This window comes from Rhyacophila brunnea, unplaced genomic scaffold (assembly GCF_057557595.1).
Source record: "Rhyacophila brunnea isolate RB1 unplaced genomic scaffold, BYU_Rbru_1.0 scaffold_9, whole genome shotgun sequence".
Classification (NCBI taxonomy): Eukaryota; Metazoa; Arthropoda; class Insecta; order Trichoptera; family Rhyacophilidae; genus Rhyacophila; species Rhyacophila brunnea.
In genome coordinates, this window is record NW_028233361.1 from 33532934 (window position 1) to 33550438 (window position 17505).

The following is a 17505-nucleotide window of genomic DNA, read 5'->3' on the forward strand; positions in this document are numbered from 1 at the left end:
TTGTAATTTACATTTTAAAGTGTTTTAATTATTTGGAGGCGGAGCGTTTATTTTTATATATTAACAAGACCAGCCGATTTTTGAATTCTAATAGACTAATCAATAAAACTAGTCATTTTTAACAGAATGCTGCAATAGTCATAATATTATTATGACTTTAATATAGCATAATATATTAGTGTTATAAAGACGTTTTAGAATGAGCTAAATCATCAATTTATTTGCATATAAAGCAAAACGCTGCAATGTTAAATAAATATAGTAAAATAAATAATTTAATTTCTTATATAGTATATACATATCTACATGGTTAAAAAAATCTTTTTGAAGAAACAGCTACTTACTTTGAAAACAATCGTATTACCCACATATTATATGCCAATTATGTTAACACAAATAACCAGCTAAAAACTCAGTTATCAATACTATTATAATGACAGTTAAGATCAAAAATATTTACATAATTACTTATATATTTATATTAATTAAAAAATATAGTACATTAATACGATTATAAAATATTTTATGTGTATAAGCTAAATTTATATTAATACTGTAACCTCAGTATCCACTCCCTCCTAATGTGATTCTTTGAATTAAGCAGGTACCTATGCATTTACTCTAATTACAATAACTCAACACATTCTTTATAGATATGAAAAAATCTTCGGTACATTATTCACAAGGTCAGAATTCTATTCGATGCAATTGTTCCATATCAAAGGTGATATTCATAACACTATAGTATTATGATAACATTAGTCTCAATGTGCACAATATTTATGTTTTAGATAGGTATTAGAATCTAGGCTTGCCACACGGATTCATGAAATACTATTTTTTTTAAACCACAATTACCAAATTACCATCATCAGCTTATGTTAATCGACTGATGGATGAAAGTCTCTAGGAGCCGTGAATGTCAGTGGCAAAGATTCTGTACTAGGCAATCATTTAAAGCGTAACTTCTTAATAAAAATATTTTTAATTTGCCTTACTATGTATTATAAATTGATTGTCGACTTCGTCAATTTGACGGCATGTAGCAATTCCACTTATACGTAACGAGCTATCCGTATCGACATCTTATGTAAGCGTGGGAAAACTTGTTGGATGAAGGGCCACTTTAGGAATATAAAAAACATACATTTTATTATCACGAAAAAGGAATTTTAACATAAAAAAATAAATGATTATCTAATAGCCAACCATTTAATGTGAAAAATGAAACTGTTTTACATTTTACAACATTTTTTTTAGTTTCAGGTTTAATTTTGTAGTTGAGATTCTTAAAACTGCTTGTAAATGTTCATCGATGATGCTTAATCGTAGAGAGTTTTTATTGCTATCCATACTTAATTATTGAAAATTTTTGTTCACACGTCATGAAGTGGATCCAAAAATAACTATCAGTTTTCGAGCAGATTCTTTAAGTTATTCGAATTTGGCCGAATCAAGAGAGTTATAAAATTTGCAGATTTCTTCTCGACGGTGCAATTCATGTAAGTATTTTCAAATTTTATTTTTAAAAAGGCGTTAAAATGTAGAAAAAAAGAAACTTTTTTCAGAAATAGATTAAAACTCGCAGGCCCTACAGAAATACTTGGCGGGCCGTAGTTTGCCCAGACTTGATCTAAAGGCTTCAAATTATTTGTTACATTTTAACGCATACAACGCATACAAACAATTACACACTTATTGTAAAATAATACTCGCTGTCAATATGATAACCTGAGGCTATAGATATAAAGTCTGATATGTTTACAATATATATATTAATTTCAATTCTAATGGATTTGAGTTTAGCATTATTCCATTTGAATTTCTAATTCCATCAAGTACCTTTGGTCGATAGTATTAATATAATATATATATATTTTTTTTCATGCTGAACTTTCGAGGAACGAAGTTCAAATTTATAAATTTTTGTTATCTCAGATAAATATAGTTTAACGTAAAATTATATCATTTTATTCAAAAAGTTACATGACCAACCACTCAATTATAATGTCCAAAAAAATCTTCTATTAGAATAGCTTATAACTTTTGAAGAAGGAAAAAATATTACATATGAGTAAAGTTGGGTATTATACGGGATTTCCCGAAATTATGTAATTTTGAATTCTCGAGATTCGGGATTTCCAGAGAAGAGTTTTCGAGAATTCCCGAGATATCGGGAAATTTAAAAAAAAAAACTGTAAAAAATCCAAAAATCAGTGTAAAAATAGGCAAATTCGAAAAAAATATGTTTTTTTTTCATTCATGTAAGAAGACAAACAAATAGAAGTAGGAAAACAAAAATAATTCAAAACATTACTTATTTAAATAGGATTTAAAAAAACACTGACTGTCAATCGCTGCGTCTGACAATCGCGCACGCTTTTGAGACACAAAATTCCCTGATGTTGAAAAATTGCGTTCACTTTGAGTCGATGTTGACTTAATTGTGTTAAAAATCCCGACCAGTCTTTGAACGTTTTGTATTTTCTATCCACTTTTTCATATAGAAAAATCGTTTTTTCAATTAATATTTGATAATAAAGAAATCCCGAATCCCAAGAAAAGATTCTCAAGATTCGGGATATCCCGAAATGTTAAAAATTTCAATTCTCGAGATTCGGGATCGAAAATCTCGAAAATTTCTCGAGAATTCCCGTCGGAAAATTCCCGAAACCCAACTCCAACATGGGAGCTCCCTGATGGTAATTACCACGGTTAAACCAATAGGACCCTAAAAATTGGTAACACTGGAGAAAAATGGCCTCGATTACTGCGATAGAGCAGCCATTTTATACGTATACCTTCGTGATCGAAACGTTGAAGTTGTATTTTGTAAACAATATTGTTTACCGAGAAATACTCGAACTCGCTGATAAACGTAGTTTCAATTTGCTATTTCAATTGGCGAGGATTTCTTTTAGTTCAGCAATGCAGCAGAATAATTAATAACATCTTATTAATCAAATAAAAAATGGAGACATTGAAATTTTGCATTTTCATTTGTAGATTAAAAAATCTACCTTTTTATTTTTTATTACGTATAGTAGATACTGCATTGTTTGTAGTTATGCTCTTTTATATTTTTATAAAAAAACAGTAACATGTTTCGTCTTCATTTAATCATAACTAAAAAATTTGTTTCGATAATGCAATTGATCATAATATAAGTTAATTAAAATTTACACGATTAAAAAAATATTGCACTCGTATTTTATATGTATTTAATATAATATATTACCTATGTATGTATTAAGTATTGTATGGCCCATAATATGGTTGTGAATATTTGCGATTTCATGCAGTTAATTATTATTTATTTTGTTTTTTGCAATATAATGCTGACTTCCTTCATATTTTTTATTATTTTTTTTTAAACTACAAATAACACAGTTCTTTTAATTAAATTTACTAGTGGTGATACAGTCACAGTCTTTATAGTATATTGAATGACCTATTGAATGAGTTGAAGGTCTTCAGATATTTTTTTATAACTGCATGAATCATTTAAACCAGAGTATTCTTTATAACATAACATACTCAATTATATAACTATACTATTAAGATGGATAAATACTGACTTATAATATAAATATGTATTTTAATTAACACTGCATAGAGTCAAATAAACACTAAAATACTTTGAGTACCTATCTAATTCTAATAGACTAGATGGAGAGAGGAGTTGAGTATACATAATAAGAAGGATGTAGTTTATTTTACGATTTACCTACTTATGACGATAGTGTATACAAAATTTACTATTACCACGCACACGTATCATTTTATTATGGATAATATGAGAAATTATATTTTGTAATTTGTATTATTACCTGTGACGATAGATTATTATGACAAATTATGGTACCTACCAGACCCCAGACCTGGAAGTGGTCGTGGATTCCACACCTCACCTTCTTAATTTGGTATTTGAAAGTCATAGTTATGTATTAAATAAATACCTACTTTTTGATAATACCATTCATCTCCTTCTACATCAAGATTTTATGACTCAGGAGCATGACTCGGGTTACTTTAGTGTCAGACATCTGCCTTATCCGCGGCTGGAGTCTACGTCTCTTGAAATACAGCAGAATTCACTGGAAACGGCACTCTTGTTTGATCCATTTATATGGCTCTTTATCGACCTCTTCAATTTCAGTAGTGTTCTTCAATTATTACTAATTGTTTAAACTTTTATTGTATGGAAGAATATTCGCAAATAATAAAAACATAGAACTATTTTTAATTATTGACGTTTAATGATGGAATCGAAAGGAACGAAAGGAACAAGAGAAAAGGTGACTCACTTGTTTTAAAATAAAAGACAATAAAAAAAGTGAAAGCATGACTCATTTGTTTTTAAAACAAATAATGCAGTAAACTGCATTACCGTTCGAGCCTTTATTTATTATTTTCGCCAATTGATGTCACTACACGTCAACACGATCAAATATCATAAATTTTATTCTCTCTGCGTGATATTTGTAGCCAAGACACTGCTAAATCGAGTAAATTACCATTGTCTTGAAAAATATGTTTGTTGTCAGGCAATTTAGTTTAACAGTCGTGTTAAATATATATTAACATAATATTATAAATACAAAAATTCACGCTGCTTAACAAAGAATAATTATAAAATATTCGCTGATTTTCTTTGTCTCTTTCACTTTTGCACTAGATTCTATAATTAGGATTAAGCTGTCTCGAATGCAAAGTTAAATAAATGGATCGTAAAATAATATCTATTTGTAATAACTTTAAATCAATATCTATACATATTTTTACATAATATTATGTAATAAACATATTTTAAACGAGACTTAAGATCATAAGTATATTTAATCAGATCATGAAAAAAAAATATAGAAGTTTTAAAATAATTATTCTAATTACTATTGGGGCGTGTTTTCTTAATAATGGAAAAGTAACAAAAAATATTATGTATTCGATACTCCAGTTTTACAGGAAAACAACTCAAAATACCTTGTTCTCGTTTGAAAATTCTCATTTCAATGTTAAAGCCTTGATTTTTGAAGTAAATGTGTTTATTTTTTGTTTAGTTTAAATGAACTTAGCAATGAAAAATGAAATTTTACAGTTTAACAAATAAATAACTCAGACATTCCCGTTTATAATTGAATTAATGATTAATCCCAGAAAGAGTTATTCATTTTTTTGACCCGTTGAAGAGATTTTCGATCATTTTTTTTATTGAATTATAAAGATAATATCAGTATTGACAATATTGACAGAATTAAAAAAAAATAACAGATATTCATAAAATACAATTAACTTTTTTGTTAATTCTACGATATTTAAGTTTGCTCGGAAACGTAATATTTAACCCTTGTTCTGCACTATAGATTACGGTAATGATGAAGTTATATGTGATGATAATGATACTATTATAAACACAATAACCAAAATAGTTCACAGATTAATAATCTTCAGATTTAATCACTGAGTGTATATTTTACCTGGAATAGTGTAAAGCTTGTTTTGTTTACAATGCGTGTACTTACTAAAAGCTAATGCTTTTGGTCATAATAATTTAAATCGTATAATATTGTAGTAAACACCTTCCAAGAATACATGTCTGCCAATTATTACCCAATTAAATCCCCGGGCAAATTCAGTACAATACGTCCAGAGTCAGAGTCAACTTGGCCGTGGGCATGCTGTGTAACTTTGCAATGCCAATAAACTCATTAGCCGAGGACTTCGTGATGCTGAGAAGCGACCATCCGTAGACTAAATCACTATCACTTTGCATAAATTAATTTAATAAATCTCCTAGATGGGCTGTTGTGCGAGGCAATATCGCTGTTGAAATGTTTCCTTCGAGTACGCGATGCACTTCGGGATAATGGGTTCCCTTGATGTAGTGATGAAACACATAATGACTTGAAAACAAATTTTGATTTTACCTTACATGGAAAGTGAAAATTACTTATACTTATACTAATAAATTATTAAACTTAGCTAAATATTACTCTTCAACTTAACATTCAAATTTTGTAGTTCTAGTAAGAGATTCTTGACAACAACTAAGATGTACGTCATAACTTAAAGTTTATTTCGTCAGTAATTTTCTACAAACACGTATCTCAAAAAACAAAACTTTTCAGGAGAGGCAAATAAAAACTATATTCTTTCAGTTTTTAATTTAGAAATAAATTTTCTTCTATGAAATATCCATTTCGTATAGTTACACATATATTCATGAAAAAAGTGTTATGTTTCTTCAATTTATCGCACTATACTTTCTGCCAACAGTCATATTGTCGGAGATACGAGAATGCGTTGCAACTTTACTGTAAATATTACTGCAGGAAACACGTAAATTGACTTACGAGAAAGAGCTTCAGTATAATCATCTGTCGGAGTTTACTATTATGTATACTTACAAACACGTAATTCAAGATACGAGTTTATAATATTTATAAAAGTCTTTTATTGCGATACGAGTTTAAGTAATTGCTTAAATCTATTATATTATATAGTATGTTTTGAGATACGTGTTAGTGGAATATGTGCGTATTCAAATTCTGAATTAATTACATCAAACAACTCAAAACTGATAAAAATTGAGATACGTGTTAGTAGAAAATTAGAGACGATTTGGAGAGATGGGTTATCTCTTCAATAGGCAGAAATAATCATTTTTTCCAAGCATATCTTAGAGTATGATGACAAAACACTGTTTATTTCATAATAAACAAGCCAATATTTTACCGGAACGTGGTAACTTTGGTACACAGTTCTATAACACGGTCTGTCAATCAGTGCACAAGTGAGATTGCACGTATTGTTTCATTCTTATTAAAATTATGTATATTATTTTTAGAAGCTGCGATATTTAGTCAAACGATGTGACACCCTGAAATGTTACCTATATACTAAGAAAATCTAAGATCTGAAATCTCAGCGTGCTTTTACATTTTACCATCATTACACATCCTTGTCTTTTAAAAGACCTAAAACTCTTTGTATGTGAAGCTTGTAGTGATTATACTGACTACCATTTCAGCATTCGGGAAAATTCCTTGAGGCATGTGATAAATAAAATATATTACTTTTTATTATTCAACCATGAGTAATTCAATTGTACAATAATTATATACATCTTCGTTATGTATCTTTCATGTGCATGTTATCCCTTCTCTTCGACGAGGAGGTGTGGAGGAGGGTATCAGTACCTACCAGATTTAGTTTCTTTAATTTTATTCAGTACTAGCTGAAGTACCCGGCTTCGCACAGGGTCGCTTCGTGGTAATATTTATCTTAGATATTTAAAAAATAATAAGAGGTAATTATTTTTTTAATATTAAAATATCTGTGTAATACAATATATCAATATGAAAATAATTCTAATAGGAGTAAAGGTCAAACAAAAGAACACTAAATTAAAATCGAATCCAAAATACGCAAACGTTATTAATGTTATTAATATGCACTAACAAACCAAAATTGGATTAAACGAACTTTGTATTTTATATAATACTAATTTAGAAACCTTTGCAGGTGTGCGCACAACAACTTACAAAAATTTCATCGCAATCAGATGAATGGTATAAGAACGCATACGAATAGAAGAAGATAGAATAGATGAAAAAGAAGAAGAAATGGTTGCCTCAATTCAGAAACCTTGGCGGGCGTGAGCACAATACTTGATCAAAATTTCATTGCAATCGGATGAATGGTATAGGAACGCATACGAATAGAAGAAGAAGAAGATGGTTGTACTAATTCAAAAACCTTTGCGGGCGTGCGCACAACAACTGGTCAAAATGTCATTGCAATCGGATGAATAGTATAAGAACGCACACGAATAGAAGAAGATAGAATTGAAGAAAAAGATGAAGAAAATAGTTTTATCAATTCATTAACATTAAGCTTAAAAGCTTTTTAAAGCTTAAAAGCTTGATCAAAATTTCATTGCAATCAGATGAATGGTATAGAAACGCATACGAATAGAAGAAGATAGAATATGAGAAGAAGATGGTTGTACTAATTCAGAAACCTTCGCGGGTGTTGGCACAATTACGAAAGTTTCATCGCAATCGGATGAATGATATAGGGACCATACGAATAGAAGAATATAGAATAGAAGAAGAAGATAGTCGTACTAATTCAGAAACCTTTGCGGGTGTTATCACAACAACTGACGAAGGTTTCATCGCAATCGGATAAATGGTATAGGAACCATACGAATAAAAGAAGCTATAATGAAGAAGACGAAGAAAATGTTTGTACAAATTCATAAACCTTTGCGGGTGTTGGCACAACCACTGACGAAAGTTTCATCGCAATCGGATGAATGATATAGGGACCATACGAATAAAAGAAAAAATAATGAAGAAGAAGAAGAAGAAGAAGAAGAAGAAGAAGATGGTTGTACTAATTCAGAAACCTTTACGGGTGTTACCACAAAAACTGATGAAGGTTTCATCGCAATCGGATGAATGATATAGGAACCATACGAATAAAAGAATACATATATAATAAAGAAGAAGAAGAAGATGGTTGTACAAATTCAGAAACCTTCGCGGGTGTTGGCACAACCACTGACGATCGGAATCGGATGAATGATATAGGGACCATACGAATAAAAGAAGAAATAATGAAGAAGAAGAAGAAGAAGAAGATGGTTGTACTAATTCAGAAACCTTTACGGGTGTTACCACAAAAACTGATGAAAGTTTCATCGCAATCGGATGAATGATATAGGAACCATACGAATAAAAGAATACATATATAATAAAGAAGAAGAAGAAGATGGTTGTACAAATTCAGAAACCTTCGCGGGTGTTGGCACAACCACTGATGATCGGAATCGGATGAATGATATAGGGACCATACGAATAAAAGAAGATATAATGAAGAAGAAGAAGAAGAAGAAGATGGTTGTACTAATTCAGAAACCTTTACGGGTGTTACCACAACAACTTATGAAGGTTTCATAGCAATCGTATGAATGATATAGGAACCATACGAATAAAAGAAGATAGAATGAAGAAAAAGAAGAAGATGGTTGTACTAATTCAGAAACCTTTACGGGTGTTACCACAACAACCGATGAAAGTTTCATCGCAATCGAATGAATGGTATAGGAACAATACGAATAAAAGAAGATAGAATGAAGAAGAAGAAGAAAATAATGATTTTTCTAATTTAGAAACCTTCATGGGTGTGCATACAACCACTTACCAAAATTTCATCGCAATCGGATGAATGGTATAGGAACCATACGAATAAAAGAAAATAGAATGAAGAAGAAGAAGAAGATGATGATTTTTCTAATTCAGAAACCTTCATGGGTATGCATACAACCACTTACCAAAATTTCATCGCAATCGGATGAATGGTATAGAAACGCATACGGGACAGACACACAGACAGACAGACATACAGACAGACAGACATTCATTTTTATATATTAGTATAGCCTATACTCTTCGCGAAAGTGCAAGCAATAAGTTGACAAAGTTTTATCGCAATCGGATGAACGGTATGGCAGTGCATTCAAAACGAACAAACAAACAAACAAACCCACAAACAAATATTATTTTTTATATATTAGATAACTCAACGCAAAATACTTTCAATATCGACATTACAAAGATTTTAGAATTAACATTAAGTTTGAGCGTTACATTGAATTATACCAAAATTTGTTATCAAACAATTTATCGAAAAAGCGCACTAAAATGGTTGTCAATCACTCTTATTTTAATCCATGGTACTGTCAACAGTTAGTAGATTACGTTATGATGCAACCTATGAGAGACTTAATACAGTATAGAAATCGCTATTAGGTGTTTATATTAGACGGAATTTTGAATTACACTTTGATTAAATTAATCTGTATAGTATGTGGTTAAACGTTACGTGCAGCTCTAATAATGTTAAAATACATAATATAATATTTTATTATATAACAAGTTAATAGAGATATAATTTGGTTAACATGTGATAATGTAATGAAAATACATTCTTTGAGGCAAAATCGTACTCTAATATGAAAATATGGGGTACAAATACAATAAAAAAAACTCTTTTGCGTTGAGGCAAACAATTTGAATCCTTAACTAATAGCTGTCTAATGAAATGTCTCTGGATAAGAATTTAAAAAAAACATGAGTATTGTCGATTTATTAAAATTTATACATTGCATTGGTGCGCGTTGGCGATTTTTAGGTATTGTAAACGCTGAGTATGGGTTCTGGCAGGGGATCGGGTTGGAGCCCTACTGGTATAATTGATATGAATATAACTAGGGAATCCAATCCCGAGCTAAAATTCTGATCCCGGGATTTCGGGATTGCAATTTGACAATCCCGGGATTGGCATTTTTTTCCATTGTTAATATAAAATTTACACTATTTAAGACATTTATTGTTAATATTGTATACGCTCACTCTTGAAAATACATAAGTTTAATGGAGTAAATAATATTTTAATATAAATGATAATGTGAATTTAATATGAGATTGCTGTTTTTGATAGTAAAGACTTAATGAATGGGTTAACGAGATTTAAAATAGTAAAGCAAATTGTGGTCTACTTATGAAATTTCCGCTTCATAAATCTAATTAGTCAGCCAAATATGAAACTGCCGTAAAACGTATGAGATCATGGTGGAATTACTTTGTTAATAGTGCAAACTTTTCTATAATCTAAGAGTGCGAAGCATTGTTTTTTCCAATCTTTCTCATTTTTATTAATTTATATGAAAAAATAAAATCAATCGGTAACTTACATATGGGTATAAATCAAACTTCATTCAAACCCCGTTTATTTATAATGTATATAATGTATATAATTATAAGTATTTTTTCTGTTATATTTTCGTTTTTATTTTATTTTCCATAAAAATTGATAAAAAAATCAATCCCGAAAGTTTCGGTATTATGTTTATCAATACCGGGATTAATGGGTATCGAATATAGCTCGGGATCCCGAGATCCCGGGATTGGAATCTCTAATTATATACCTAATAAGGTTTAAAGAAGAAAAAGATAACGTCGAAGATTTTTGTATTGTATGCCTAAAAATACTCGGTTTTAAATACAAAAATAAATATTATTGTACTACTTATCAGTGTATACAATTACGTTTAACCCATTTATCAATGTATTTTCAAATTAGCCACTATTACAATATGACATAATAATATATAATATGAATAAAAACAATTAAGTACAACTGTAAACAAATACATATAAATTATAATAATTGGTCTTTCTAATGACTTTCAATAATTAATTATACTCAATAAATAATCGCAATAGCTCATTCGTTACTGTAATTATATCTAAGTACCTCGATAATGCTTTTGTATGAATATTTTAGTTGGCACGTTATAAAAATATTGTTTGAAAAATAAATGCTTTGGTCGTTTCATAGATTTACAACCTTTCTCGATACGCGATACCTTTTATCAAAACTCATTGATATACTACTAGATGAGCAGTTCCCATACAAGTGTCATTTTAAAAGTGTACCACAAAAGATATTATGAATATCGTCTTATAATATTTCCTTGTAGGTATAATGCGTTAAGACCGATAACATGGATTCCCGAATTTCACCCGTATTGCCCTGGCTGTAAAACTAAATTTGCGTTCTTGGAATAGTGAACTTAAGGGTGGCTGCAACGCAAAGCAGACAGAGCAAGTCGTCATGCGCTGACTATTAGTTAGAGTAAGATGCAAGCTAGATCGGGCTTACCCAGTAAGTTTTAACAAAGGCCGACTCGCTGAAAATCAGGCGTCATTTTAAGAAGCATATGATTCATCCAGTAGTATATCAATGTCAAAACTAGAGACCAACAAAAACACATTTATATTATTATGTGGATTAATAATATTTAAGTAACTTCATACAACTTCTTTCAAATTAGTATTTTTTCATTTTGATTTAAAAACGCCAGAAACATCACATTTCATCGCGTAGCGTTTAATTCTATATGGTTATCAAATAATAAAAGATAATATTATATTCACTGAACTTTTTTCTTTAGTTCACGAGCAGTTTGGCATGTTACACAATCTTGTTGTAATAGTAATCATGCTTATGTAGTGTTTTCCATTTACATTAACTGCATTTTCATTAAAGTTTCCAGAAACATATGGTTCAATTACACATCTAGACTATAAACTTCACTAAACTGTTAATGGGATATTGCGTCCTGTACCAACAGGCCTCGCTGATCGCTGCAACCGGACCTCGCACTAGCTAGGATCGACTCTGTTGATACCCCTAGCGTACGGCGGTCATTAATTTATTGTATATTATAATCATATTATCCCTAGATCAATTTTTTGAATTTTTCGGGTCTATTTGACGGAACATTGTCATTCGCGCCGAGGAAATAATTCAGCTGGTGCAGTCATCCAGTCTTAACCCTTAATCAATTGATTGAACTGCGCTGCAGTCTGCATCTTTATTTTTTCGGAATACTTACCCAATTTATATTATAAAAATACTAAAATAAAACTTATAATTAAGTATTGTCTGACAGAAAAAAATTGGCCATAACAGGAAGTCGCTGTAGTCGCATGTGGAAAACTTCAAGTGACGTACCTGTCATGGCGGCAACGAGTGGTAGAGGCGTATTTAAATAAAGTAGCGGTTCTTCTTTTAGATGCAAGTCCTTTACTTCTTCGCAATAAACCAAAAGTTTACTAATAATAATTCTTACATCACTCCTGATCATATTAGATATATTTTTATAATAATAAGCTTCAAATTACGTAAATTAATAGATCAATATAAATCCAAGAAATTACAGCACTGTGTCTTATTTCTATTGTTCCCAGAATATATAATACCTCACACACGACGCAACCTTCTACATATAATTAATAGATGCTGGATCCTACATACACCGAACAACTAAATATCTAATATCTATAGATTGTTAGTTCATAGTTTTAACACGTGGAGAAGAAGTTTTTATTCGACAGTAAGTCTATAAGTTTACCTGTTATTACAATATAACAATAAATTAAAATACGATGGTTGGTAATATACTGTCTGTCACTCAGTGTTAGTCTGTGGCTTAAGTGTTTAAATAATATTTAAATAATCACATGTAGGTTGTTAAACATTTCTTTCTATTTGCATACCGCTAAAGTAATTTGAATTCTTACAACGTCTTCGGCAAAAAATAGTTACACGTAATTTTTAAAATATAAATTTTATATATGCGGCATTGTCAAGTAACAGGAAACAATGAATAATGTTGTTAAAAAGTCGTATACTAATGAGGAAAGTGTGAGGTTCACCGTACCTTTTGCTTGAAAAAACCCCAGAGATACATTTTAAACAAGTTGTTTAATTCGCACGAAAGTCAGGTAAATGTTGGAGGTGTTTTATTTTATCATAAAATGCTAAACGGAGCCGCGTTTTTTTGTAACAGGTAAGCTCATTTAGTGGACTGTAATCGTATTCGCGTGTTTTGGAATATTTCGTTGAAAATTACGATTTTTTCAAGCCAGACGCACTCAGACAAATTGAGGTGATAATATCGGGGTGAAAGTATTATAAACATATACTTTTCATATCATATTAATATTTATAACTTCATAGAAATAATATTATATGTACCAGATAAAAAAAAATGTTTCTGATTAAGGGCCCAGGTGCCATATAACGGTCAAAAATTTAAAATACTTTTAGAATTTAATCTGAACAATTGGAAAACTTAAATCAATTAAAATTAAACGTTAGTAGAAAAACTATACTTAAAATATACGACTCAAAAAGGCTATCAGTAGAAAATAAAATTAACTGTCTCGGGTAATAATAAAAATACACATCACCGAACAGTCATTGCAACTAGATGTTGTCCATCCGCGACTATCTAAAAATGAATACAGGGTGTTCGCCACAAAAGTCTACTACTTTGTTTAGTCACCATTTTGGTAAATATGAATTTTGGCAGTTCATATTTGAAAGTTGTGAAGTATAGACGTGGCAAATTTATTATGGAAAAATATTCGATAAACCAGTGTGTTTTAATCGTAAAAACGTTTAATCAATATCAATCATCAATTATTATTGTGACGACTAAAAAATTATGTCAAGTTTTGAAAAAAAAAATCATAATGAGTGAAGAGGCCTATTTAAATTGAAATGTATACGTTAATGAACAACATAGTCAGTACAAAATCCTCAAATTATTTATCAGTCACCTTTGCATCCTTTATAATTGACTGTATGGTGCTCTGTGGTTTGGAAGAATCATTGTCCCTTAGTTTCTTGAAGTTATACGTGGTGTTATGGTAACTGTTAATGGAGAACATTATCGTTACATGATTGATAACCTTTTGATACCAGAATTAGATGCTTCGGGCTTGATTCACATATAGCCGAGGCGGACATTTAGCTGACATTGTCTTCCAAACGTCATTTCCAACATTCAATAAAACATTTATTGGCATTAAACCATTTTGTTTTCATTTTCCATAAAGTTATACAATAATAAAGTAGTAAACCTTCTCGGCAAACATCCTGCATTATGAAAATGTAATTCGTAATTATATAATATGTGTATCGTGATAGAGTCTGAAATTAATAGTGAAACAATAAATTCAACATCAAAGATAAGTCCCGTGTTTTTAAATAATGTGTGCCTATCCAAAATCAAAAATTAATACGTAATAGCTTCAATTTTTTTTTATTATAAACCACCTACAAAATGTTTTACCTCGACGAGAGTGAATAAAACAAAACAATATATATATACAGCTTGACAGTAGGCAATGGTAGGCATATAGTGTATTGTTTTAAAGAAGTTAGTATCACCCTAAAATAAATGTCTTTATCAACGAATACTTTAATAGTATAATACCTTAAATACATGCAAGGGCCTTCACCACACCTTGGACCTATTTACAGGTATTGTTAAAAATTGTTTCGGGAAGTTTATCTGGGAATTTTATAATATATGTATTTATAAATTTGTGAAAAGGGGAAAAAGTATAATTTTCTTTGTGTAAATGGTAATGAGATAAAACAAAACACGTGGCAGATCTTAAAATCCATAAATATATTACAAAAAAAAAGAAACCTTAGATAATATAATTTGACCTGGATATAATATGTATGAGCACGGAATTTTATGCAAATTTTAGTGCTGACAAAAGTTTCGGAAGCAGCTAATCTTGTTTGGTATTCACCTTGTGATGATGAACTTGTAAATAAAATCTGGCTTACCTTAGGTCCGCGCTCTCCTTTCTCCCCCCTCGACGTGGGAAATCCTGCAAAACAAAATAACAAAAAAACTCTGAATTAAACTCGTATAATAATTCTGTTTTTTTTTTGTTTTTTTTTTGTGAAAGTACAAACGGATTCATTTAAAATAGCTTTGCGCATTTCGTTATCCAGTTGGATATTAAAACTTGAAACACTTCAGACGTTCTGTAACAAAATCTGAGAGAATTCTTGAAAATGCAATTTGCGAGAAAAAAAAACAACAACGCCAGTGATGGACGAGCAAAGCTGGTGTAATTGACGCAAGCGCATTCTGAAACAATAACTCTTATTGAAAATCCGTTAGAAACATCACAAATCATCGTTTTTGTTACTCTCAACAAGTGCACTTGCTATTATTTCTTTACCCAGTTACACTCCTGTTAATGAAAATGAAAGTTATAAACAACGGGTGTACAGCATATAAGAAAATCGAGAAAAATTAATGTAGTTTAGTAGTTTTTCACTTGTTGCCTCAATGTGTCTTAAGGCCAAAGCACAATGCGAGTAGCCGTAAGATGCACGCGTGGCACGAAAGGCGTAAAAATCAAGTTCCAAATAAGTGCCGTGCGCCCATGTCGCCCGGCTACTTACAGTGTGCTCCGTCACTTAGGCCGGTATTAGACTATAATTAATGATTTATCAAATTATTAAAAAAAAATTATTAATTACAAAAAAACATTATTTAAAAAATACGAAAGACATATTTAACTGCGTAAAAGTTGTTATGTAATAAACGTAGGTTCATTTTACATTTATATGTCTCTTTTATTTGTATTTTATATATCTGGATGGCGAGTATAATACAGTCTTTTATATTTTATAATCAATATTTTTTCTATTTTGAAACGAACTGTCATAACAGTGACCCGGTGTTGTCATGTTTACTGAAATACCAGTAGATCTACTCGTATTTAAATAGAATTAAAGTCTTATATACCTGAATTTTTTGAAGGTCACTTATCTAATCTGCCAGTCTACTGAATTTTGCAAATGTCATAAAACAACAAAAGCAAAATACTCTATACCAGAGACTATTTTTCGATAAAAGGTAATATTGTGCCTAGATGATTACTTTTTACAAAATACATATATAAAATATAAGATTATAAAAGGTTTTATAAAAAAATATTCATAAAAACACCTTTTATGTGTATCAACGTAAATTTGTGTAATCTAACCAAAGAGAAATATATTTCAATACTGATGAATTATGAATGACCTGATTATAGATTACAAATTCATTCATAATTTCAATCGTTATAGAGATATATTATATATTTTGATAAATAACAAAAAATCATGATACTATCTATATTATAATTTTTACAAACTTGACTAAAAAGGTTTTTCGAATGTTTTGTATCAATGTCGACATTTTATGAAGAATTTATCTCGAACTATACAATTAAGAAAAACAATATTTAATTGGCAGTTAATTTTTTTAATAAGCAAGTATTATGTTAGTAAACATACAGGCAATGGTAAGCATTTTTATAAATGTAATAAAATAATAATAAATTATTTAATGAAGATAGACTTATAAGAGTATTTGATATGATAAGTATCCGATAAGTCTAATTAATATTTATTTTGATCCCCTATTGATTTTGAATAAAAACGTAGTATTATAAAACTTTATAATATTATTATAATAACTATGGCTACCATAAATAAGTTCATGACCTTCTCTTAAGTACAGCATAATAAATACTAATTTACAGTGAAACTTTTCTACTAACAATCTTTTAAGTAGGGATAATAAATGTACTGAAAAATATTTTGGTAGAATTCAACAAAGATATAAGAGTAAACCACAATTTACCAAAGTTATATTTATATCAAAATTTACAGAATCATTAGTTAGGAACAGCGAAAGCTTTATACACTTGATAAGATAAGTCGACTAACACCAAGCAAATAAAGCTTATTTAAGCTTTCAATACAACCCAACCGAGCCATTTAAAACTCACGCACGTGGCTGTGAGTATTTTACGTTGTGGGTATTTCAAGGGATGATGAGCGACAGGCTAGTTTTCTTGTTTCCTTTTGCACAAAAAATATATAACATAATATCATATACCTATTTAAAAGTATTACATGTTATATTATGATTAAATATAAAGAATAAAAAATATTCTTTATAAGTACGTTTTGTTTCGATTTTTCATTCATGGGAAATAAATTTAGCACTATTTTGTATTTGAGTATAATATTATTATTAACCCGACCGGAAGTTTACTA

At 29.9% G+C, this 17505-nt stretch overlaps 1 protein-coding gene across 2 annotated transcripts in view; it reads right to left on the minus strand.

Moving 5' to 3' along the window:
* Positions 1-17505, minus strand: part of Mp (collagen XV/XVIII-type protein multiplexin) — a 971377-nt gene that overhangs the window by 126092 nt on the left and 827780 nt on the right. For both annotated transcript variants that reach the window (XM_085959748.1, XM_085959749.1), the window contains one exon: positions 15226-15269. In XM_085959748.1, coding sequence (XP_085815874.1) covers positions 15226-15269 — 44 coding nt within the window. The remainder of the gene's footprint in view (positions 1-15225; positions 15270-17505) is intronic.